The sequence below is a fragment of the Rhea americana genome, unplaced genomic scaffold (assembly GCF_003343005.1).
Source record: "Rhea americana isolate MKP2758 unplaced genomic scaffold, rheAme1 scaffold_150, whole genome shotgun sequence".
In the NCBI taxonomy this organism is placed as follows: domain Eukaryota; kingdom Metazoa; phylum Chordata; class Aves; order Rheiformes; family Rheidae; genus Rhea; species Rhea americana.
In genome coordinates this window covers 874334-900275 of record NW_028185595.1, presented here as the reverse complement: position 1 = coordinate 900275, position 25942 = coordinate 874334, and the positions used below count along the sequence as shown (strand labels likewise).

At 36.2% G+C, this 25942-nt stretch overlaps 1 protein-coding gene across 1 annotated transcript in view; it reads left to right on the top strand.

Moving 5' to 3' along the window:
- DOCK2 (dedicator of cytokinesis 2) overlaps positions 1-25942 on the top strand; it is a 186925-nt gene that overhangs the window by 107862 nt on the left and 53121 nt on the right. Inside the window, exons 28-30 of the mRNA XM_085299593.1 lie at positions 7434-7532; positions 9205-9299; positions 24488-24566. Coding sequence (XP_085155719.1) covers positions 7434-7532; positions 9205-9299; positions 24488-24566 — 273 coding nt within the window. The remainder of the gene's footprint in view (positions 1-7433; positions 7533-9204; positions 9300-24487; positions 24567-25942) is intronic.

The following is a 25942-nucleotide window of genomic DNA, read 5'->3' as shown; positions in this document are numbered from 1 at the left end:
AAAAAAAAAAAGGCGACAAAGTTTTTAAATTTAATTTCTAAGCAATTTGATCTTATGTTTTATTTAGCTATGCCTAAGTGAGTGACCTCAAAGTACTAGATATGAAAATGATAGAGTCTGAACTAGCAGAAGGGTTGTCGAACCAGGTCTTTTGTTCCTGCAGCCTTGCACAGATGAATCCAAAATTATCATGCAATGACAGAGGCTGGTAAGGCATGGCTGATTTTAATTCCAGTGTAAGATGTGGCTGCATATTGGTATTTGCTAATGTATGTATTTGGTTGTATCTACTTTGGAAAAATCAACTTTTATTTTTCAGCAAGAGTATRTAATGATAAACAGTCTTTAGAGACTTTGCCTTGAAAGTCTTCAGGTTTTGGTGGGATTTTTGTGGCCTTGTGATGAAAACCTTTTGTGTTTTGAAAGCTCAAGTGTAACTGTACTATTGCTTAAATAAAAATAATGTTAAAAAAGCTTATACAATCTATAATAAGTATATTAGTGGTTTCCTTGGAGATCACTGTTAGTTAATCCAATAAATATGGAATTGTTAGATTTGTCAGTGTAATGAATGTGAGATACTGGAAAAATTTTCGGGGGGCCTAATTATCTTCCTAAGATTAATTATAAAGTAAGCTTCTGAAACTACATGATTTCCATCAGTTTTAACTTGAAATTTTATGGTAAAGCTCTATTTTGACAATTTAGGAGTATATTATATTAGTCTCATCTGTGCTCATGCAGCCTGGTTTTTAATTTAATTTTTCTGTTCTTGTCTTCTGTAAGAGCAGCTTAGAAAGAACAAAATCAATTAAAGGGTGACAGAGTTCTGCTTTTGCAGGAGGTGCTTCTGTTTAGTTTTAAAGAAGTGAAGCTGCTATTTGTCTTTATAATATGTATAACTTTAAAGTTGCAACTTAAGCAGAAATAAAGGAAGCTACCTCGCTTTGTGTAATGAAYGTTTTCCCCCTCTTCTATCTATGCAGGAATAAACTGCTTAGTTGAATTTGTCTCTCCTAGGTCCAATTTTGATCTCCCTTGCAGCTGCTGTGTTTTGCTTTGGAGTCCTATGGAGTTTCTCTCCTCCTGGTTTTGTCCGCTGTTAAGTATTGTATCTCTCAGGGCAGCGGACTAGCTCCAGCTCACCCCTGCCACTGCGTYGCTTCCTTCAAGTTCCCGCATCAGTTTTCAAACCTATTAGCAGCAAGAGACTGGCCAAGCTTTACTACAGTAAATAACTTAGTTCTGAATTAAGTAAATTAGAGATAATGTTTTTAATCTTACCTTTGAATGCTTGTGTGTTTTGTGTGTGTTCATTGCTTCTATGGAATATTAACCTGTACCATCTTTAACTTGGGAATGAGTACAGTGGGCACAGTTGGAAAGGCAAGCCAGATCCTGTCAGCTTCACCGACCCTTTGGTGTTTCGTGACATCAAGGAATAAGAAACTAAAGAAATAAGCAGCCTGGCTSCTCAAGAAAATCAGAGATTCTCAGTAGGTATCTTGTGTACTGGGCTAGGAATTTTTTTTTCTGGACTGTGAGACCAGTCTGAAAGCTGAGCTAGAAGTAATTGTAGTGGAGTGATGAGTGGATTACAGAGGAGAAGGGAAGACATGCAGCGTGAAGCTGTGTAGATCCCTGAAGGTGGGGATGGAAGATTCCATCTGATACAGAAGTGCTGAGGCTGGGAAGGAGGATGATAGTGGTGACTGGGGAGGTGGGTCRGCTTGAGGGGGAGTGTGTGCGCGCGTCTTGTTTGTTTGTTTTGACAGCTCGGTGCTCTGGACAAACTAAGGTTTCAGTTTGCACRTAATGATTGGTCATTACAAATAGTTGCTTTCTTACTCCACACTAAGTCATGTTATATATGATTTGTTCGTTTGCACACCTTGCAAACGATCCCAGTGATCCCAAYGTTAATATTCTGGGAAATGCTGTGAATTACGCACCTGTTTGAACACAGACTTAGGTCCAAGTTATAAATGAATTGCAGTTGAGCCTTTTACCTAGCCAGAGACTGCAGAAATTGTGCAATGTATTTATGGTCTGCAACTAACTTTTGCAGCAGTGGCAGCAGCAAAGTAGAGAATGAAAATCTTCTCTGTGGGGTGTTGCTGGGAAATCAGCACAAGGTAAAAGATCAGATGGCAAAGGCTATGTTATAAAAACCTCTTGCTGGTTGTATGTCATATCGTACGCTTTTGTCTTAGCGCTTTTAACGGGAGAAATGACCTGTAAATCTGGCTGAGAACACCTGAAATGAAGTAATTTTTAAATTGCCTTGGTTGTCTAGATTGTAACATACCTTTAAATCTTATAGAGCAGCTGCTGTTACTATTTCACTCAGATACGAAGTTGTCCTATATTTTTCCATCCATTTATGTACTATTTATGTAGTTTTATATCCTTCTGGTGAAAAGTCGGAAATCAGTCAGAAGTCAAAAGCTGTCAGTAAGATGTTCCAATAGGATGCCTACATTTGTCTTCASTAATCTCTGTAATTGATGACAGTTCCAATGAACTCTAATATAAGTTGAAAATTAAAAACTTAAACCTACTAGAAGAGTGAATGAATCTAGCTTATTATAAAATCATTAGTAGTAAGATGCACACATTGGTAAACTACCAGTCTGCATGAGTACTCTATGCATCCAATGAATACTCTGGAGGGTTGCAGAGCAGTTTATTGTAATGTTTGTAATTTCTGTCTTTTTACCACTAAACACAGTACAGTTTAGGAGAGCACRTGCATTAATGGAGACTTCTATTTCTAGAGAAGAAGCAGAACAACTACATAGGCAGTTCATCTCTTCAAATTCTGCTTTTTTCTTTTCCACGTGCTTGTTTTCAGTGTTTGCGCCATATGATAAAGATGTTTGTGCWGCCCTCTGCATCTGCCAGAGTTCTTAAGGTTTAGTGTGGTTTCCCGAGGAGCTGTGATTTTTACCATTTATGTCAATAAACTTTGAACCATTGTGGTCGTTCATGGCATCAGTGAGCATCTTCTGTACTTTGCATTTATGGTAAATATCATGTTAATTTTAAGCTTGTGATGCTGAGCAGGTGAAATGATTCAATAATTCTGTGAACAGCATATAGTGGGTTATCTTTGGAATTATGCGTATGTGCTGCAACATAAATAATRCTGATTCCTAACACTGGATTGAAACAGTTGTGTGCTGGGGATTTTTTTTTTAGTTATACTAATAGTAATGCATTTATTTGTCTTTTTTTTTCTCCAGGAAGACTTTTGAACTCTTYTTTTGAACAAAAAAGAACTATTTGGCCTGTTGAAATTACTTGTCATCCTTTTTTTGTATGCACCATTTTTTTACTATTTCCATTACTAACATACATTGAGTTTTAAAACTGGGTTAACCTGAAAAGGGAGTTCAGAATTAGATTAGATGTATGTAGTATGATTGCTTAATAAACTACAAAAAACTCAGATATTTTAGATGAGATCTTTGACCAATACAGGAAGCTGCATTAATTAGTTGTAGGTTATCATTAGTGAAAACAAGGGCTGAGGATTGTGAAGATGGTGGTGTGTGTCAGGGAGGCCTCTTAATTTGCTGTAATTGTGAGCATAAGTATAAATGAAGTGTTAAAAAGGTGAAAGTTACTGTCAAAAAGGAGGTATAAATGTAACTACCATRTGTTTGGTCTTCAAAAGCCTTTGAATTATTCATGTTTGGATTTTCTTTGATTGCTTTGGATGATGGACCTAGGGTTGTTATATATGTAGACTGTGGCCTTCTGTTGCTAAAGATCTCTATTAAGGAGGRTAAGTGTTACTTAACTGGCTATGTGAAATTAATATCCTCCTTTATTCCAGAAATACACCTGTGAGAAAACTATCCACAGTACAGTCATTCAAATATTCTCGCTAAATTAGTATCARAGTGCGGCTTCATTCTACATTATTGCTGTTACTCTTTCTTTTTCCAGTGCATTTTTGTTATTTGTTCTTGTGGTGCTGGTACATTATTGGAAGTTACTACGGCAACCTGTCACCATCTGCTATTATAAAGTATACTGGGATTTAGTTGCTAGGTGCTGAAGTTTGTCATCTTACTCATATGACTCTAATATTTTTAAGATGTTTCTTCTACTGTACGAGTTGCATGCACAGCTAGTGTGTGTTTTAGCGACTGCGGGGCAGATAATTTTCTGTGAGCTTTTTCCACCTCGGCCTCAGAGTGCCCCATTTCTTCTCCCGAACGCACCAGTGATCCCTCTGGATGTATTTACAGGACCAAAAATAGTCTTGTGTTTTAGCTCATAGTTGCAGTGTCAATACTAAAGCTAGCCAGTGTTATAGTTCACTGACACTTGATATTAATCATGTTGTTTTTAGTGGACAGGGAGTTTGGTTCCTCAGAGAAGAGATTTCCTCCTGTCTCATTATTCTATTGACTCTGTAKTTCTGCTAGTGATTAAGGCGCAGTGTTTACACCATCTATTTCTGTATTTCTTCACCTATTTTGTGAAAGGCTGTCAGCCAACTGGTTAATTCTAAAATTAGAATTCAGCACTGTTTCTATTCATGAAGTCTTTTAAATTCAAATGTAACTGAATGTTTATAAGTTTAAAAATATGTGCAWGTTACTGTTTCTTTTCAAAATAGTGCAGTATTTTCCAAACAGAGATTCTTCTGCTAATGTTTCTATTAGTATTCCCTTATTAGTCAAGTGTTTACTTGGCTAACTTTTTTTTTTTATACACATTTGACCTACTTCCAATCAAGCATCTCTGCTGTGATACATTAGATAAGTCCTAACAAACCTAGGCACAGCTGAAATGACTTCTCAGGGTTTTAGCTGAAGAATTTCATCTTCTCTGCTGCAACCTTTTAATATTCAATCCTTACATACTGTGCTTGATTTTTAAAACCAAAAAAAAAGTTCAGAATCATAAGCAGTAAACTACTGTGTGTGCAGGCAGTGCTTGATTCTGAATTTCTTCTGTCCATCTAGTGCAGTCCAAGCGTAAGAGACGGTCCTTGTGCGGAACTTGCTTTATTTTCAAGCAGTTCATGTTCTTTGCGCATTCTAGCAGGAGGTACTTAAGCAGYGTAAGGGAGCTCAAATGCATGCCCAGGGCTTTGCAGATTTGCTCGCAGGTCTCTAGTGCTTACGCTGAAGTTCCAGCAGTGAGATGGTGGTGCTGAGAGTGCCCGGGGGCTTGGGTGACGGSTGCGAGGCTGCGTCTGAGACGTGAATGTTCAGTGCTGGTGTCTGGGCATGGGGAGGGGAGGGGCAGGCTTTTAACTTAAAAAGGAGCTAGCCACTAATTTCTGATAGCTGTGATTGCTGACAAGAAAATGATTAAAGATCAAGCAGTTTTGGTGTATTTTCCTGCTTTATAGTTGCATGGAAATGATGGAGGAAGTTTTTGTAGCAAACCAGCTTTACTTGGCACTGTCTCTTTTTATTATTATTATTTATTTATCAGTCCCATTGATGTGACTGTGACAGGTTTGGTGTGAAGCATTGACTAACAAAGTGTGATCTCTATTTATGGGTCTGTCTTCAGTATTAAAGCCTACCAGGTGTTAATTTTTAAATGACCATACAAGTTACTAAGAATAGGCATTCATGCTGTATCATAATAAGAGATATAGCTGGACACATTTTAGAAGTTGGTTTCAACAAATAAATTAACATTCTTAAAGTCTTCAAGACCTTTAAGCAATACAATACATCTATTCAAGGCATGTAAAGAAATCCTGCTTATTTTAAGAAATGATTATTTAAAATGAGTGTAAGGAGACATTCTGTAGCTTCTGTTTAACTGCTAAAACAGAAAACTGTTTTTTCATGTGCACTGTTCTCTAACTTCTGTATTTTTTTTTAAATTAAAATCAAGACATCGGAGCAAAAAACCACCACAGTTTCACTGTTGAATCCTTTACTGTTCATTATTACTAACAACTACAGGTTAAACATCACAGAAGAGACTTGTCTGAGCCATACCTGTGAAAGTAAACTAGTATAGCAGGAAAATYAGCATTTCCTTATAGAAGAGCATCGGTACCCGAGAGCACACGCTGTCTTACCTGAAAGCTTTGGGTTTACCTGCAGAAAATCTATCTTCTTAGTCTTGTGAAGTAGGCAAGCCTCTCCCTAGCACTAATGTTACTCCAAAAGAAGAAATAAGTAGTCCTTTATATTGTAATTTTCACTGTTTATGTGCAAGAAGTGCACTGGATCTGCTCACGTAGGAATAAATAAAAAAAAAAAAAAAAAAGGGAAAAAAAAAAAAAAAGCAGTACAAACTGAACAGCAGCTCGCATATGAAAGTAAAAGACCTCTAGTGGCCATAACTTGAAGTTCGAGAAAGCTCGCTTTCTCTAAGTGGTAGACAAAATGGTTGGGTAAAACAAACCGCAGTTGTTACTTCAGTAACGTGTGACCTTGTTGCTTTTGTGATGTGAAGGAGATATGAAGTGAAGTGGAATATCCGATCTCTGAAGCCCAGAACAAGATGGAAATTAACTTCTAGCCCAAGGAMCTGGGGAGTCACTTGGATCAATGCTAAACCAATAAAATAATAAGTTCCAAATAAATCTACAAACGTATTTTGTGTGCTAGTGTCCTTCATGTTCTCATACTTTAAGATGATCAAAGCATTTTAAGCAAATTTACTTTAAAAGGTTAATCAAAATATAAAACAAATATCAAAAAGCATCAATAGGAGGATTCTTTACTGTATTCTTAACGGAAAATTCCAACTATTGAGCTCACTATTATTGTCTGAGTGATAAGAAATCTTTGTCACACTCGGTGAATTACAGTGAGAACCTACTTTGCTTGCAACATTTCTGCTTTAGGAATTAAGAAAAATAAAATATTTCTTTTGAAAAAGTTGGAGAGAGGTTTTGAGAAATGAAAGGAATAGTATTATTCTGTAGAAATTTACAGATGTCTGTAATAGGTACTCAAAAACCTGGCAAATGTATATCCTTTCTTGTAGTATTTCTTCTTGTACAGTACTGTAGACTCTATTTTTAGGATAAGTTGAAAATTTTGATAGTAATATTTAACTTTTGTGGATTCCTGATGGAGAAGTCCTAAGCAACATAACACTCTTATTAAGAATCTTAAATTAATACAGAGTTTTGTTAAAATTGTGTTCTCACGCACTGTGTGTTTGCATGTGGTGTTTCATAAAGGATTCCTCTTTCTCACGAGAGCCTATCCCTTCCTGGGGTAGCTTTTATATTGTCTTTTTTGAGTTTTTCCTACCTTTCTTTTGTCTGGGCTGTCAAAAATRTATTTTGTTAATGCAATAATTCCTTTTTTTAAACATAAAATGATTTATTAGATGCTTATAATAGTTCAGCGTTAGAAATAATACAGTCCAATGTCTGAAATAATCTAGCTGTGCATTATCTTTCTGTTGATGTCTTTCTGATTTTCTTTTAGAGTAATTTTGTGGCATGCATGACAGCGATCTTAAACCAGATGAACAACCAACATTACTCAGTTTATATTGAAACTTTTCAGACAAGTTCAGAGCTAGTGGTGAGTACAGAAATAATCATGGAGTTGATAAATACATAATTCTATTTCTGAGCTTTTAATTAGCTCTGAAAAATCAGCAGTATTGTTTTGGATTGTCTTGTCTGATTCTTCTTAGCATGAAGTCTGTTTCTGTATGTTTTCCGTCTCTGGGTCATTGTATCGTCCCACGCTTCTGGTGGTGTGCTTGGATAGCACTGTGGTCAGAAATCTGTGAAGATAAAYGTCACTTTTGTTAATCACAGTACTGAAGTGGGTAATTTAATAATCAAGAATAATTAATGGATCTTTGTATTACATTGCTCTGAAAAAATTCAAGTAATCAACCCTTCGTTCCTCGTTTTTCATGCTGTCCACTTTCCATTTTTGATACTGCATCGGGTTAATGTTGTGTGCTGAATGCAGTGAATCCCTTATTCTCACAATGCATCTTTTTATGCCAGGTTTTCCTACAAGAAATTAATAATACCTAAGGAATATCCAATTTATACCAGTGGTCRCTCTCTTCTAGAGTGTTTTAGTAGGCTTTTGTCTGTCACTTTATTTACACTCCCAGCACAACTCTGAATTAAATTTGGGTATTGGCAAAGGCTGTAATTACACTGTCTCCACAGAGGTAATATTTTCAGTTGGCAGATACTAGCCCCTTTTGCATTCTTTGCTATAGTCAGAGTTGTCTCATAACTGAAAAGCTAACAGATCAGATCTTGGATAGCTTTTGCAATTTTTCAAATGCCGGAGGTTACTTGGTATTTTAATATAATTTCAACTTGCAAGCAGTTAAGATATTTGGTCCTAGGTTATATCTAACAGTTTGAATGAAAACTGTCAAATTGCAGTAATCCTTAATGCAAAAAGGATTTTTTTAAAAAAAGAMAGACATCAATATATTTAATGGTTTTACCTTTTTTAAAGGCATTGATTTGTTGTCTTCTTTTTTCTGTAAGCATATGTCARTGAAGATGATATTTATTTTCCAGTAAAACTGTTGAGACTTACTGTTCATTTAGTTTCCTTTAAGTAATTTGACAAGAAAGAAAGAGTAGAAACTTCTACAGGGAGCTACCTGGGAGATTTCAGTAATAGCTGGCGACATTTCAGTTTGCTAGCTTCAGAGTTCTGATAGCCTTGTTCAGAAATTTAAGGGCAAAACTGAATATTTGTGATAGATACGAAATAGACCTGAAGTGATTCCGTCTGTTGTCTCTGAGTCTGTTAYACAGTGATGGTTACATACTTTCAGAAAAAGACAAACTGTTTTGCTTGAAGATTCTGTCTTCAGTTTTTAATTTAGTCCGTTCAGCTGAAATTTAGTATTTAAACAAAAAATATACTTTTCTAATCTCTTCATTCCCTATGTATTGAGATACTCTTCTGCTAAATAATAACTCATCAGTTTTACTCCAAATTACTCTTTTCTTTCCATTCATTTATTACTTCACCTTTTGTTAACAGATGAATGTAGTAACTTTATTTTTCATTTTGAACCTATGACTTCAGTCACAGTCTTAGGGTTGCTGATATCAGTGAGAATTCTTACACTGATTTCACAGGGAACAGAATGATGTTCTGCCTCTTAGTTCCCTAATCATAGTAGGAGGTTCCCTCATCATAGCAGAAGCACTTGAAGTCTTTGTTTTACACAGTCTCAAATTATTRCATTTTCTTATTTTAGGACTTCTTGATGGAAACATTCATAATGTTCAAAGATCTCATYGGAAAGAATGTTTACCCTTCGGACTGGATGGCAATGAGCATGGTGCAGAACAGGTGAGATGGGACTGCTGGATGAATGTTCTTGTTTTATCTGCTAGTGAAAAATAAACTTGTTATTTCTTGTCTTAATATTAAGTAGAGTTTTGCCATTTCATCTAAGATGAGTATATCATGCCAGTGAATGGCAGGAAGACTTGCATCATCTGAAATGATTTACTGACAGTACGCTAAATAAGTAACTGCCTCTGCTGTAGGCCATTTTTAATAGAAAGGAAAAAACGTATTTAACGTAGTGAAGTGGACGTGCGTAGTTAGTCAACAGAGGCAGTTAGACTCTGTTTAAATCTTAGGTTAGAATGTCCTCAGTAATCCATTAGCATATGTGGTTAATTGTCTTGATGGGGGGGGGGATTAAGATCCCTGAGTACCAGCCAGTGTTCCGCCTTCTAATCAGATGAACTGTACTCTATAATTGTGGAAAGCTTGTTGTGATGGAACAGTTATCAAACACAATTTTTCTCTCAGAACACTGAGATGCTTGGTCATATTGCTGAAAGGTTTGATGAGAAAGAACAAGCCTTTGAGCATAACTCAGTATTTTTAAGAGGAAGTTGGATCCAATGTGCTTATGGTAGCTCATGTCATTGAGGAAATGTATTGCCGTGATATTATGTGTCATTTGGAGTTTCAAGCTGGTTGATTACTTCTGACTCAGGTATATTGTGTCAGTACCTGAATCGGAAGTAATCAACCATCACAGGAGCGCTATGGTCGTGGTGTTAGGGTTGCATGTAGCATCAGTGAAATATGCTATATAGATTCTACTGCCACATAAGCTCTTTTAAGCTTATCATTTCCTTTTCACATGATACCAAATTGGAAAGGAGTGAGAAGTGATCTTTGTGTACCTGCACTGCTGATAATGGGTTTAGAGAGCTGGCTTGAGCCAGCAGATCGCAGATAGTCCCTCAGAGTCCCTTGGAGATACTGCTTGCTTGAACAGGAAGGAGAAGTTCTTCCCTTGAGATGTCAGCTTTGTTGTTTATAAGGAGCATCGTTTGGCAACAAATGATGTTTTTGGCATCAAGGAAAGGCTAATATATAGGGTGTTGGATGGGCCACGTGAGAACATGTTTCCTGATAATTGTTTCTAGCCAATCAAAGCTACTGACTTTTTTCTTTTTGTATCCCTAGTTCATAGCTGAGGAAGTTAGGGGAGAGTTAGAGTGAGAATGCAAAGTAAAACAGTGTTAAAACAGTGTTAGCTACTTATTTTTGACTAGCTGTGGAACTGTGTGTAAGGGAGAGCTCCCTCAAAGCATGAAGGTTTTGTAGAGGTTTCACCAGAGTCTGCATAAGCAGGAGAAACTGAAAGACTGCAGCTGTGAGCTGACCACCTTACCTTGTGTTTCTTTGTATTTGCTGGATTTCATCTGCTTCACACTACTTGTTGGAAATCCCGGCTCTAAATCTTACCGAAAAGAATCGAGGTGGTGGTGGTGGGGAATTTCTATTTGCTGACATGTTTCTTTATAGAGCATTACCTTCTGGGTTGTGTTTTTCTTGGTTCTAGGGATTATTGTTCTTTACTAGGGTGCTATTTTTTTCTGACATTTTGGCTTGTTTGTAGTGTTGTGAGTCTGTGCACTCTGTGTGCAGCACTCTGTGCACTGTGTACAGGCTTCTGTATATGCTTTTGTGTGTGTTTTTTCAGAGTGTATTGAAATGCCTTGTATTTCTCTAATCTACATGCTAGATTGATTATGGAGTGAAATTGCTTCTTGTATTTTTTCAGGAAGATTTCTATTGGGAAGGTGGACCGTGATTAATTTTGTAGAAATGGCAGTAGTGCTGCATTTTGTAGAGGTCTCAGAGACACTATCCTAAAGAATTTAAAGTCCATACATGGCCAATAATACGAAGTACACCACAATTATCTGTTTTTAGTTTTCCAGTCATATAATATTGAAAAGGAGTGAACAGAGACTACTTAATAAAGTTGACATTCTCCAGGGAGTGGTTGGACATGAGAAAAATACTGCTTTAAGACAAATTATAGGATTATAATGTCAAATTATAATGTCAAACCTGCCTTTCACATGTTCATGAGGATGGATAGCTCATCCCTCCTGTGAGGTGAGGAGAATGTGTGCTAGTTGGTATCTTCATTTAGAAGAACTTTCCAGGTAATATTGTATAAATGGTAGTTTCATCACACTTCCTTCCCTSTCTGAGCCAGGTTTTGGCCTCTGTGCACGTTCTTATTCTACCTCTACTTGCAATTATTTTTTATATACCTGTGATTATTCTGCAAAAGGATCAGCCTTAGTTACTGATATTAGAAATTCTCTTCTGGTACTGTATGTTTGTTGAAAATGCATCCTAATGACTCTGAATTCTGTGGACTAATTGGTACAGGCAGGCTTTGCTGCTATAAACCTTATCCTCCATTGGAGAAATCAAAATATTTAAAGAAAAAAGTCAGCATTTTAAAAAGCATTTAACAGTGCTGCTATAAACAGGTTAGTTACTTAAAGTGACTTGACCTTGTTTATACTCCTGATTATGTTGCTGTTCCCAAGACTGAATAAGGAAAATGAGTTGTTGTCTTTACTTTTGTGCCTTGATATTAGGTTGTAGTATCAAGAGCTGTGAGGGGGATGTTGTGTTGTAAGTCATTATAGAAACCGTTTCTTTGGAGGAGATGGGGGAGGAGAGGTTTAAGAAACAAATTGAAGGCTAAATTAGTTTTTTGGATCCATCTTATTAACATACTTTTCTCCAAACTGGAGAAGTACCAAAGCAAAATTGAAGGTTGATAGGACAAGATTTCTTAAAATGATAATGAGGGGAAAAAAAAAAAAAGAAATGAGCTGTGCTGAACAGTTTTTTATTCATTTCAGCTGCTCTGAGTGGCAGGCTGCACATCAACCTTTTTAAGCCCCCAAGGCGACATTTTACCTACAGAGTGTCCCTTTTCTGAAAAAGATAAGTAACAGGCTGTAGGGCATGGCTCTTCTATAATCCAGCCAGTGGCAGAAAGTATTTGCCACTTCTCCCCTGCAGGCATTCAGCCAAGCCTGAGAGCCTCCCCCAGGTCAGCCCGCCTGTTTTGTAYCCAGCGGGCAAAGTGGGCTTTGCCGTAGGTTATATGGCAGTAGAAACGTAGCATCTGAGTGCAAATAAAGGCAGAGGAGAAGGCTAGTTCAGGTTTGGTCCTGTTGGTAGGTAAAAGGTGTTCCTAATTACTCTCGTGTGTAAATAGACAGCCAATGCAAGTATGATATTGGRGTTATTTTATTTTATTTTTTAGACATCTAGTTTAGATAAAGGGAGAGAGATAAGAGAATGACTTGTTTGATGGTCATGGAGAATTTTAATGAATAGGCATTTTTTTGTGGGAGCGTCAAATATTGGAGAAGTGAGAAGCCTCCACCCAAAGGAAAGGAGAATGGATATGTTCAAGCCTGGGTTAAACAGGGTGYAAGGGGAGTCAAAAGAATGGGAGCAGAAACTTAATTGACGCAACTACCTTAGTCAAGCTTTGTCTCTATCAAAGTGGATTGCTTTAACTTAGATTCATTTAAATTGCAATTTCTTATCAGGCAGACCTGAACTTTGGATGTTTTAATTTTGCCTTGAATTTGCAATTTTATTCTGTTTCTTTTTTTCCTAAAAACCAGATTCTCGTTGACCTGTAACTGCATTAACGTGCCAGATTTAACTGCTTTCAGTGCTGTTTTGACTGATTATAATTATGGTGGCTGWAGTTTCTGGGTTTTTTCTTTTTTTCTTTTATTTTTATTTGATCCAATTTAGGAGGAAAACGGTCAATATCAATCCCTCTGGCCTAGGACCTGTTTCTTCTGTATTTGCTTAATATTGTGCTGTAAACCTTTCATCTACAGCTGTGTATTTCATAAGCACTAACAAAATAAAAAAAAAAGCGCTGCTGTCTCTCAAACATATTCTTTTTCCTAAAGCSATTCAGAATTTGAAGGAGGCAGAGACTGTACGTACTATTTTCCCTGGAGTGGGAGAGGTCTATTTACAACTAAGAACCTAGAAAGGGAACAGATTACTTATTTTTTGTCCCCTTTTAACACCGGGGTTGGAAGAATATTCCTTCTCGTGRCATGTTAGATGATGCAGAACATTTGGGGAAATAGTAGAATCCTCATTGAAGTCATTTAGGATATAATATCCGAATATTTCGTGATCCTCCATGGTAGATTTAATTATCTSCTGTTCTAATAAAGGTTGCTTACTGCACACTTCTTACTAGCTGTTACTGCTTGTGTATGCACTTTATTCCACTTGTGGTCCTCATAGACTGTTGGCTGTTAGCTTATTAAAAGCAGTAATTCCTAGGTACATGGCATTTGTGGGGAAATGCTTTGCTTTAGTACCATATAATCTGCTTATCTCTCAGCTATTTTGAATTTTAATTTAGAGACACGTAATTCCTCCTGGGAAACTCCCGTACTTCACTGTCAGCACAAACTGCAGAGGGAGTGATGTTCACTGAGTGAAAGAAGTGGTTTGCGGGGTTGCAACCAAAAGAAAGGATTTCAGGTTTCAGTCAACAGTTGCCTTGCTCTTTTACAGTCTGACTTGACAAACTTAGCACTGCAGGTATTTGGTGAAACACCTGGACATGTCCTGTTTTTCTTTTGTTTTATGCACTAAAAATAGCTGCTTATTTGCTGATGATCTGCTTTGTAACACCCTTAAGACGTGGTTCTCGTGTTGCTCAGATGTTGCAGCAGTATTAGTAATTCAGCCAAATCTTAATAGGACTTCAAATCAGTGCCACCGCTGTCCACCRAAATGCTGTTTGTCAGCCTGCCAGGAACTCTTGGTTCTGCTGGTATCACCAGGTCCTGGCCAACCAGCAAAATGAGGCATGAGGAGTTTGTTTGACACTGAATACAAGGAAGTATCTTAAGAAAGGGAGGGTAGGGATTTCAAACCCAGTTTTTCACATACCGTGTGTGAATGGCTGTGTTAAACTTCTGAAGAGCAAGTGTGCCATACTATACACATGCATGTTTTTGAACAGCTTTGATAGAGAAAGTCATCTTTTCCAGGTAAAAAGCTGGTTATAGTATTGTGAATCACAACGAAATACTGCATTATAAGTAGATGGCATTTATAAAGTTGCAGGCCAGAACTTCAAGTAACAAGCACATTTTATAACTGAATTATATACACTGAACTATGTTACAATGAATATGCACTTTATTATATATTAAATATCATATACACTGAACTACATACACAGGACGAAATTATATACACTGAATTATAAATTCGGAGCCTGTTAGACTGGTTTTTTTGTTTTTTGTTTTTTGTTTTTTTTTTCAGATCTTTGGCAATAGACCTGAACAGTGGGGTAGTCGCAATTTAAACACATTACTCAAGGATAGCGTTTATAATAGTTTGAAAAGGAAGAGTTATTGAACGCTGTTGGCAGTAAGTAGGGAAATGTGCCTTTTACAATTGAGAGTTTAATTTAAGTATTAGTGGGAGAGGTACTACAAACTTTTATTATTACTACCAACTTAGCATATTTCATTTACATAATAATAATTCAAGTATTCGAACATCTCAGTCTTCCATTTATCTGTTGGTAGAACTGAAAGATTATCTTTTTGTATTTTAAGAGTATTTGGTTCTATTTTCTACAAAAAAAGTGCTTGGCACATTATTTGTTTGACTTGCAGAGAACACAAAGGCACATTTTATTTATTTCTTTCTAAAAGAGAACATATCTATAACTTGGGTTGGTTTTATTCTTGTTTTTTAATAATGTATTAAGATTTGAGATTCATTTACATAACTGAAGTTGGATGAGGAAGGTGATGCAGAAGATTTTACACTGAGGGAGTAAGAAAAAATTTAGGAGGCCAGTCTACCATATACAATTAATTTTTTCTTTCCCTTGATCTCATTTTCCTCCAGAAACTTCTGACTGGGCTAAACAGAGTTGACAGAATTCAATTGTTTTTAAGTTTTTAAATTTTTAAGGAGTCAGAAGGTTTTTACACATAGGCTGATGGCATATTGCAGAACTTTGTGAATTTAATATCTCAAAAAGTACTTTAAGCAACAAATATAAATGTTTAATTAGGGTATTCCTGTAGGCATACGTGCAGAAAAAGGTAAATATTTCAACTTTTTTAACATTTAACATGAATTCAGGCACTTTACCCTATTCAGTCATCGCTTTAATCATATATACTAATAAGATACATACTTACATGATTTTTTTTTTGCCATGAAACTAAAAATGTTCKTGGTGGAATGCCATTTTCTCTGTTAATGTAAAAGCCCTTTCAGAGGCAAAGTATTTTTTGTAATTACTGTTCTTGGTGGGATATTCGGTACACTATCTCAAGATGCTTGGGTTTGTATCTTTTTATTAAATCTAGGTAGTATCGTTTCTCTTGTCTTCCCAGTTCGCACAAAAGTCAGCACTTGGAATAGGGCAAATGGGCCGAGGTTTGTCCTAGGAGAATGYGGTAAGGCAGATAGAGAATAGAGGTCATTGTTTCAGTGTGGTTTGTAAATTTACTTCCGTGGAGAGTTGTGTGTCCAGGTGTGGCTAATACAACCGACTGAGTCATTGAATACTCTGCTGTCAGTCATAGCCATAGCACAGAGCATCTCTTCCATCTGTCGACGTTTAAGACATAGTGTGATGTAGCTCTGCTTTTCAGTCACCTGCGTCTTTCTAGCAGCAAAGGCTGCAGTATGCTCACTCCACGCTAGATCTCCGTTTCTCCATTTTGCTCATTGTTACCCATTTTATGGGAATATCTGCTTAGCAAGAATATAAAGGCAGGGCTTTTGTGTGTCATGGTCATGGTGCATGCTAGATGCCTGTTAAGTTTAAACTGCAGTCATTTTTTCTTTATCTGAAATGCAGAGAGAAAACACGCCGTGAAATAACCTTTTCCTATTTCCCCTACTAAGTATCCCATCTTTCTTGATGTTCACTGCTAAGGTGCACCTGCTTCTAGGCTATAAGCTCTCCAGGACTGGCGGTCAAGTCTTCAATGGAGAAAACAAACCAACTCTGARTAAAAAACTTGTTAGTTTGGTGTGTTCAGAAATCCAGCAAAGATAAACTCTCATTCTTCCTGATACACTTTGACTTGCATCTAAAAAGCTTCCAAGAGGAAGAATGGGATCTTCGGAACTGGCCTGTTACCATAAAATCTTTCTAATATGTTCTCAGCTATTTTAATTTCAGTAGAGCATTTAGAGGTTAAGACAATGAATAGTGTTTTCCAGCATTTAAAATACATTCAGATGAGTAGAAAATTATGAGGAGTTTATCTGTTTATAAAATATGTTCTAAATGTGTCATTGCAAAAGAGACTAAAACATAGGTTCAATATCCATAATTTTCATGAAGTGTAGTAAATGCTATTGAGCAATCATTTAATGCTACCCTTTCTGATATAATTAAGTTTGACCAACACTTCGTAACTCAGAAACTTAACAGCATGGTTGTACACAGTTATCTTTATATTTTTAAAACGCAGCATTTTAAAAAAAATTTTTTTTAAGGCATTGACTGAAACTTTGGTATTCTTACAGTTTGGACTATAAGGCAGTAAGCTCCGGTGAGCAGCAGTCAGACAAGGGAATGATATATATCTGTCTGTATCTGTATTCTTAGATTCAGAAGAAGCTATGCTTCTCAAAGTAAACAAATTATGATTCTAGAAAGAAAGATACTTACTCTCTAAGTATTCTCAGTAAGAATGTATGAAAATTCGGAAGTGCATGCACTGTTATAATGCAGATGTAGAGATTTCACATACAGAAAGTTTATGTAACAGAAGATATGTTATTTAAAGGACACTTTCTGAGTAAGAATAGACAATATTTCTTCTTCACAAGTAATATATTATTACTTAATATGCTGAGATTTTATTTGTGTATGGCATCCAGATATAACTATGTTAAGTAATTATATTCATTTGTACTAACTGAGTTCTGGCTTTGTTCTATACCCAGGCTTTATCTAGTACCAAAGACACCATAGGATTTTTTTGTTTTTTTAACTGAGAATATTTTAACTCTGCATACTGTTAGCTGGAATGCACAAAAGGAGGAGTAGACCAAAGTGAGAGAATGCTCATAGTATAAAGGAAATTACTGAAAATACCTTTCAAGTTAAATTACCATATTGGGATCCATTATGACAGCTTTTTGTACACTTATGTGCTAAAGAGATGAAATTTCTTAAAAGCATACCGGAGATATTTTTTTTAATGAATTTGGCATAAGGGTACCTAATGTGAAGTTTTGAAAACACATATTTTGAATCCTAAGTAGAGACAAGTAATCTTTAAAATGTACTGTAAGTAGATGCTGAAGGAAAAGCTACGTACAAACAGACTGTTAAGAGATCTTAAATGAAAATTGCCAYGGTTTGTCTTCTGTTGTATTGTATCAAAGGAATTGCTTATTCTTGCAAGCGTTATTACTCTCTAGGCAATCGTTGTTGTACTACTGTCAAATTACCTTTCGCACATTATAGCACGTATTATTTTTGTATGCTTGAAATAGCCATTCAAGCTGAATTTTCAGCTAGTAAGCACTTTACTAATAAAGAAAAGGAATTGTACATAACAAACAATTTATAATTGAGACAAACAACAGAAGCTAGATAACAGTTAGTTTGAAGCAGTTATTTTCTGACCTGGATGTTCAGATAGGCTCTTCTGTGGTATATTGAAAGGATGAGAATTTAGGAAGATGACACTTGCTTTATCACCAGAATTTAGTCTGAATCATACAAAATAATTATGCTTCAGTCTATTGAGATATTGAATTGAGACAAAGGGAGAACTGTGATTAAATTATACTACTTTCTATGCATTGCTGGACATATTCTTCCAGTTATCAGTGAAGTGGATTACTTCATAATGTTGCCATCAGTATGCTCTTAGTAACTAGGTTTCTCATCACCAGAAGGCCTTTAAATGGCTTTTCTATCCTGCGTTTCCTTTCATTTCTAAATCAATGATAGCTTGTCACATTGTTAGGAGATAATTTCTGCTGTTACTTTATAGAGATTTTTGTTCTTATCCTTTCAACTGTTTTATCGGGCTTTCTCCTAGTGCTTTGTGTTTTGCACACTGAAATAGTAAATGGGTGTTTTAGTATCTCCTGTMACCACTGATAGCTTGGTTGGTCTCTCTTCTGTGTATTTTGTAACTTCTAGGTTCAGTTCATAGTTGTTGATAGCCATTTCTGTCATTGACAATGATCAGTATTGGGGTCAAGKCAGACCCACCTTGCTCAGTCTCCACTAAATTTCACGTGTTGTCTTGTAGCTTTCTACAGGAAAACACTGTAAGGATGTAGAGACATGATGGAGACTGACCGGGGAATCAATTGACCTTAGTAGCTGCTTTTCTTTTGTTTTTGTTTCATATTAAAAATATCTATCAGGTGCTTTCTGCAAACCACTCTSTGAGGATGCCTCTAACAAGTCAGCATAAAATATGTAAGAATATTATTTCAGCTCTGTTCTTTAATCCCGTTTTCATATAATTAGCAAACTAGCACAACCATGACTGTTAAAGCCCAAAAGATATTTTCAGAATAATATTCAACCTATCTCTTAGGCTTTTAGACTAAAAACCCACTTCGTGCTCCTCATCTGCACAAGTAGAGCCTTCACTGATGAAAGTGCAGATTGAGTAACCTTCTGGATTAATAAATAAATAAATAAATAAATAAGCACCCTGAAATTAGTCCAACTCCTCCTGTCTTTAATTTGTGGACCAAATCCTCAAGGAGAAAAGTAATCAGAGGTTAGTGGAAGAAGTTCTGAGTTTTCAACCTCTCCACTTTAATATAAAGTCTGAAAACTTTATATTAAAACAACATATATTACAAGCTCTTTATTGTGGTAAGAGCTTTCAGAATGACACAGGAAATGTTCTTCTAAAACTTGTCTCTTCTTTCTTTGTCTGATTTATTCAGTAGAAGTCTATGCCTGATTAATTCTTTGTAGCTGTCATGATATCACTGTCATCACAATTTTAGAAGTCACAGCAAACACAAGTCTGACTTGCTGCTCAAAAATACTGAAGTGAACTTGGCATTTACCTTAGCATCTGGATTACTCGTCTCAAAATGAGAGCAGTGAGCTCCTCAGTTCCACAGTGTTGTGAATTTGAGAAGACTGAAAAGCATGTCACTACAGTTGGACCACTGCTTTAAGACTTCACRTATGAGAGGCAGAGGAAAACTCCTTTCATGTTCTTATAAAGGTTTATAATTCTGTACCTGATTTGGAGAATTTCCCCAAAATTAGTTTTGTAGACCCAGATTTTTTTTTTCTTTTATCTGAGAAGGAGACTTGGAAAGCTGTACGTACAGAGCTAAGCGAAGAATCTGGTTTAAATTGTGAGCAATAGGGGAGAGCTAGTCAGCATTCAGCCTTTTGCAAAATCAAGCCCTTTTGTTTATTATGGCTCTTCATGTATTTAAGCACATACATGGACATTAGRCTTCAATTTCTAATCATCTTCACCTTACTGTACACTATGTATGAAACCAGATCCAGAAAAAGAGCAACTCTTGCAAAGCCACTTAAGAACAAGTGATACTTTAAACTGATAGCTGGCACTGGACAGCCATTCCGTATAGCTAATGCCCTAATGCCGAGTTTCCTGTTCTTTACTTGCATGCATAAAATCTACTGAAATTCTTCTTTTTTTAAAACTGTAATCATTCCTCTGTTTCATGCTGCAAGCAGTGGATGCACTAATTCTAACTTTTTTGCTAAAAATAACTTGAAGTTCCAGATCTATATTTTAGATTTTTTTATCTATTTGCACTTCAAAAGCAAGGAAAACATGCAGACCTATTTTGAGATTAGAGTCGTCATCTGCTAGTAAGAGATTTGGAATCTTACTTTACTTAAAAATATGATGTTTACAAATAGAATTCTTTTTTCTGTTACAGCTCCTCTATTTTATTTTGTGATAGAAGGAATCAATTTGAAATCAGATGTTTATCTTAGGATGACATAGATTTTCAGCTTTGTTAGACTTGGATCGTTTGTCTATGTGTTACTTAGATCATTTGTCTATGAATTAAGGTTCTGTTCTAGCCCTATTCAGGACATACATCTAAGATGGTGACTGTCATTCCTGTAAAATTGTATTTATTTGATTTTAATATAAAGATCTAACTGTGTAGATCAAACTTTGTAAATAAATAAGTAAATAATAATTAAAAAAAAGTCAATATAATAAAGGAGAGCAGAACTAATTGGAAAAATAGAAAGGTAAAAGAGCAGCAGCAGCAGCTGAAGCATGGCTGTTCTGTTGGTTTTATAAAGTCCGAAGACTTTGGCTTTGATGAAGGTCATGCATAAATCTCCACGCTGAAGGGACTGGTGTGAACTGTCGGTTAGAATCAGCAGCTCCAGGAACACTTGTGAAATATTGTCAACATTATTGTGGATAAATGAATTACCACAATTTTAGATTAAAATTATTGAAACTGATGAGAAACTAATTCTGAGTAACTCAAGTAACTGTAGAGAAGTTAGCTTAATTGAACATCTGAAAGAACGTAGGTATAGTGATTAAAATCAGTTGAAAATCTTGCAAGAGGAGAAGGTTAACAATAAAAAACATTTAGTGATGTTATCTTTGTGAGAAATCAAGCTGGCCTTTGATCAGTCTAACCATGCAGAACAGAACTGAGCAAACTGCCCAAGTTCTGAGGAAAGCTCAAGCGATCTGTTAGAGACAGGGGAAACCCAGGTGTGCTGTCCCTTCGCCATCTCGGTCTTCCCTGTAATAGTGCTGGTAATGAGTGGTTATTTCTCTGATGAAATGACCTTAACTCTCTCCTCTCGAATCAACGTTCAGTTCGCTGATAGGAGTATGCCTTCAATAGTAAATACCTTTATCCGTGGTTCTGTTGTCACCAGGAATCTCAAAACATTTTGTAAGTACCTGTTTAGCTTTCCGCCGGGGGCTAGTTAGTTAATACTCCCTTGTTCTGCAGAAGGGTACTGAGGCATACGGGAGCAAAGCGYGTTGCTGTAGGTAGGACGGCGTGGCATTGACATTGGCAGGAGCCAGGAATAGAATTCAAACCTCTTGTCTGAATGACTTCCAATGACAGAAATAGATGCACCCTTTAGGCAAAATAAAAATGCATGAAAATGCTGCATGTTTCCTGCAAATGTGTCATTCTAGTGTGTCAGATAAAAATATCTGTGAGAATTAAAGGGGTATTCATAGAAATAACCCGTGTTGGAGTGTATTGTGTAGGACCTTGTAAATATATTTAATATTATCCATAATTTTAACTGGAAGTTAAGTACCTCACTAAATTATTTCTAATGTGTCTTTTGGGCTTTTCACCTGTAGATAATGTCAAACCACAAGCTCTTCACTGAAGTTTTAAAATATGACACAATACTATGCCATTACTATGAAATAGATTTGCACTTTTCACGTTAAGGTTGTTTCTGCTGTATTTTACACTTTATTTCTGTGGTTAAAGACAAAAAGGGTAGCTTTCTTTTTCAAATGTGAGACAGATTACCGTCACCATACCAGATTCTGCCCAAACAGAAAATTCAGGTGACAAGTTTCATCGTMGGTGCTGGAGCAGAGCTTAAAACCCCCCAACTGATGGGAAGCAGAAAAGGTCTCAAAAACTGAGCAATGTACTGCTCCCTCAGTGAAGAAAAGGCTTTTAGAGAGAAGGGAAATATTTTTTGACTCTGAGCAGCTGGAGCTGAAGAACATGATTTTGTGGGTTGGCAAGAAATAYGCTTTGTAATTCAGTGGAGAAGCCACAGGAATATAGTTCCACAGCAATATAGTTCYGCAGCAAAGAGTCCGAGTGACGGAAAGATCTTCACTCAAAACTCCTTCTCGGAGAGTAATGGGGGACACAGGCGGACAGAATTATGTGTAGGTGCCCGTCCTTCTGCTAGTTGTATGGTTTTTTTTTGTGCTGTCTAAAGTGGACAATTTCTTTTTTTGCAAAAATCTTTATTTGCCTCTGTCAAGTGTCAATTATTTTTGCAGAGATAAATGTGCCTATGAGAGTGAAGCTTTAGGGGACAGTATATTTGCTTTTGCTGTGGAGAGTCTGGAGCAGCTTACTGATGAATCTTGTTCCTATGATAATTTTGTTGGAGAGTAAGAGGCCAGAAAGAGTACAATAGCCTGTTCGTACCAATGTAAACTAAAATCACAGGGCAGTTTTGTAAGTACATAGAGGTTGGTTGGGAGAGTGAAACTGAATTGACTGAAAATTTGTGTTGAGCAAAATTTGATGTCTTGAAMTGGGGTGATTTGACAACACTCAAAACTTCACAGATCAGCTCCTTAATTGTAAGTCTCTTAAGACTATCTAAGGTGATGTTTTTGTTCATGGGAAACCGTAGTTATAGTAAAGGATTTTTATTCCAGCCATYCAAATTGTAGTCCTGGTGAAGCAATGCACTTACTGTACTTTTCTGTATTATTGCTTAATGGTTAAACAAGATTTCTTGTCATGAGCTTGTCAAAGCTGACCTTTTGCTTTACCTTCCTCATTAAGAATCTGAATTTAGCTCTTCCATTTTTTTTCGATAATGAGACCTAGATCCAKTTCACCCAGTAGTCTGTTTCTAATATTAACTCAGATGCCTAGGAAGCAATATGAGAACAGAACCAGGGATGCAGTAACTCCGGCTGACTGTTTTTCACCAGCCTACAGTGACTTGATGACATGAAATAGTTCTCCTTTTGATCTTTGTCTTTGATTTGCCTAATCACTTTCAAGCCCATATAAACTTCAAGCATTCAGAGCATCCTGTAGAAATCAGTTGGACAGCTGAGCAAGACTAGTATAAAAGCTATGATTTTGTTCAGTGTTCTCCGATTCTTGTCCTGTGAGAAAAACACTAGGTCTCTGTCATCTTCACGGTACTTCTGATTTTATAGATTCTGCCACGGAGCTCCTCATTCACACTATTTTTCCGRTCTGGAGAAACTTAGTTTCACGTGCAATGCGTTAAATGTATTTGACCTTTTTTGTTACCTTTTGCTTGCTTGTTTTTTCTGTTTGTATTTGGTTTATCCTTCTGAGTTGGAAGACCAGAACAGCACATTATATCCAACACAAGGATGGAACATTGCTTTTAACAGTAACATACGGGTGTTCTGCGTTCTTAGTCTTTCCCTCATAATTATAATAATTGAATTCTTGATTTTTTTTTCTCAAGTGCTACTAAACGTGAAGCTGGTGCTTTTGTGGACCTGCTCTTGTAAATGTTAGATCTTTTTCCTGACTGGTGCTTGAAAGTGACAGTTTGCACATTTGTGAGTGTTTTCCCTCATCATATTCACTACTTTCAGGTTGTATATATGTGCCTACATGGTGTCTGCAACACAGATGCTTTAACTTAACTCAAACTTTATCTGTAAGGTAGCAGGAAATGTTAACTTCTTTTCCAAATTGTAGATTGATTGAAACTAAATTACTGAAATAGACTTTGTAAATGGTAAGAGATACAAAGAATTGATTTTTGTTTTAGAAATGTAAGGTGCTGGAAAGTTAGATGAAGAAATCTGCTTTCTAAATGTGATGGTCTTCTACTTTGATAAATATAAACAGATGCTACTTTTCAAGCTAGAAGCGTCACGCTTTCAGTCTTTCTCTTGGAAAAAATAACTGTGCATTAACTCAACTTCAAATGTGTTTTTATAATCAACCTGAAGAGGAAGATGGCACAGGTATGATGTTATTTGAGAAAACTGAAAAGTTGCACACAGTATCTTTTAAATGGGAAAATCTACTAACAGCTCCTACCTAATAACGTACAGGAGCTCTTCTGGATATCAAACTCATGAAAAGGAGCAATAACATTTTTATAAACAATCCCCATTTGTCATATAGAAGTTAAAATTGTATTTGAAAAATTTATTTTCTGTGTGTTTTGTCTGAATATTGTCTGAATTTTTCCATGAAAAATCAAGAAATTTTTTGACAATCATATACKTAATATTTTTGTGATGGATAATGTATTATACATAAGATGCTATTGCACAGAATATATTTATGAATGTATAAACTTTTACTTCTTATAGTGTGTGCAGTATTTGAATGAGTTTCCATTAGTACTGTATATAGTTGGAATAGAGTCCCAAAGATTACAAACATCAAATTGTATTATTACTTTTCTTTTTTAGGGTGTTCTTGAGAGCTATCAACAAATTTGCAGAGACAATGAACCATAAATTTCTGGAGAATATGAATTTTGAAGTCCAAGTAAGTATTCAGGCTTTTCTGCTGAGCAGAGTTAGCATATGACTATTGATCTGAGTGTTGCAAGGTCAGGTCATCTTTGATACGAAGTAAAACACTCAATTTGTAGACTTGTATTTCTGTTTTTTCAGAAATCATTTAATACTGGAATTTTGTTAGTTTACTTATTATCATTCTTTATAGCTTTACTTTTTGGTCATGTGTTTTATGATACGTTTGGCTTCAGATAAAAATAAGGAGGTGTGCAGTGTTCAAATTAAACAGTTATTAAAAATGTAAGTACAATTTTACAGTCACAGTATGTCACCACATGCTACCTGGTTAYGGTTTGTGCTGTAGATAGAAAGCACACTAACAGTGTGTAATGTGAAGAATGACTCTATTTCATTCTTTATGTTAATTGTATTTGAAAATAAATCCCTTAAATTTAAAAATATTCTGAGTATTTATATGAAGCAAGGGCAGCCTATGCAGTGTCCCTGTCCTAAGTGCATTTTGGTCAGGTCCCACTACCACCACAGCAGGAGGCTGAGCACACAGGCAAGAAAGGAGCCACAGAACACACCAGTTGGTTTCGGGACCGTAATCAGCAGGCCACACGTTGATTAGGGTGAATAAAAGATGTGCTTCCGAAAACCCCCATTGAAGTGGTCCTGTACAAGGGAGTGCAAATTAACCTCAACTGTTTGTGTTGGGCTTTTTCTCAGAAGACAGAGAACATGTTAAACATGTTTTCTCTGTTGCAGAACCTGACAGATGCTTTAATCTGCTTTTTGAGATGTTTTGTAAATAACGTCCAGCTGTTTCCCTTGGTATGAGTAAGTAATAGGGTTTGTGCATCTGCATTTATCTTTTGGAAGATGCARTGTGTCTGTGTTACATAAGTGACTCCTACAGATTAAAAAACTTAAGTAAACCATTGCATATAGAGTTTATGTGATGCAAATGGGTTCTTACTCAAAAATGTCTCAGACAAAAGACCCTTTATTCAAGGGCCAGTGATTCAGTATGCAGCAGCTTTCAGGCAAAGTAGTCTCTTATTAGGACTGTATCTGCTGGTGATTTGCTGCTTCAAAGAAGGAGGAATGAGTACAGTCCAAATCATATTTATTACTGAGCATGTGCCGTAAGGGTGATGTCTTATTTATGTATAAGAAACGGGGAGCTAAAACAGATGCAACTATTTTAATATCCCTGATAAAAGGTAGTTTTAACTACGTAAATAGTTCATGTTATGATGGAGAAAATAGAGATGTGTATCTTTTAAGTCTCTAAAGAGTAGTAACCATTTGTGGAAAGGCTATTACTTGATACAAAACCAAACTGTCTTGCTTGACTTTACACAAGGGTCAAATAAGGAGATCCGAAGAGTCTTTCCA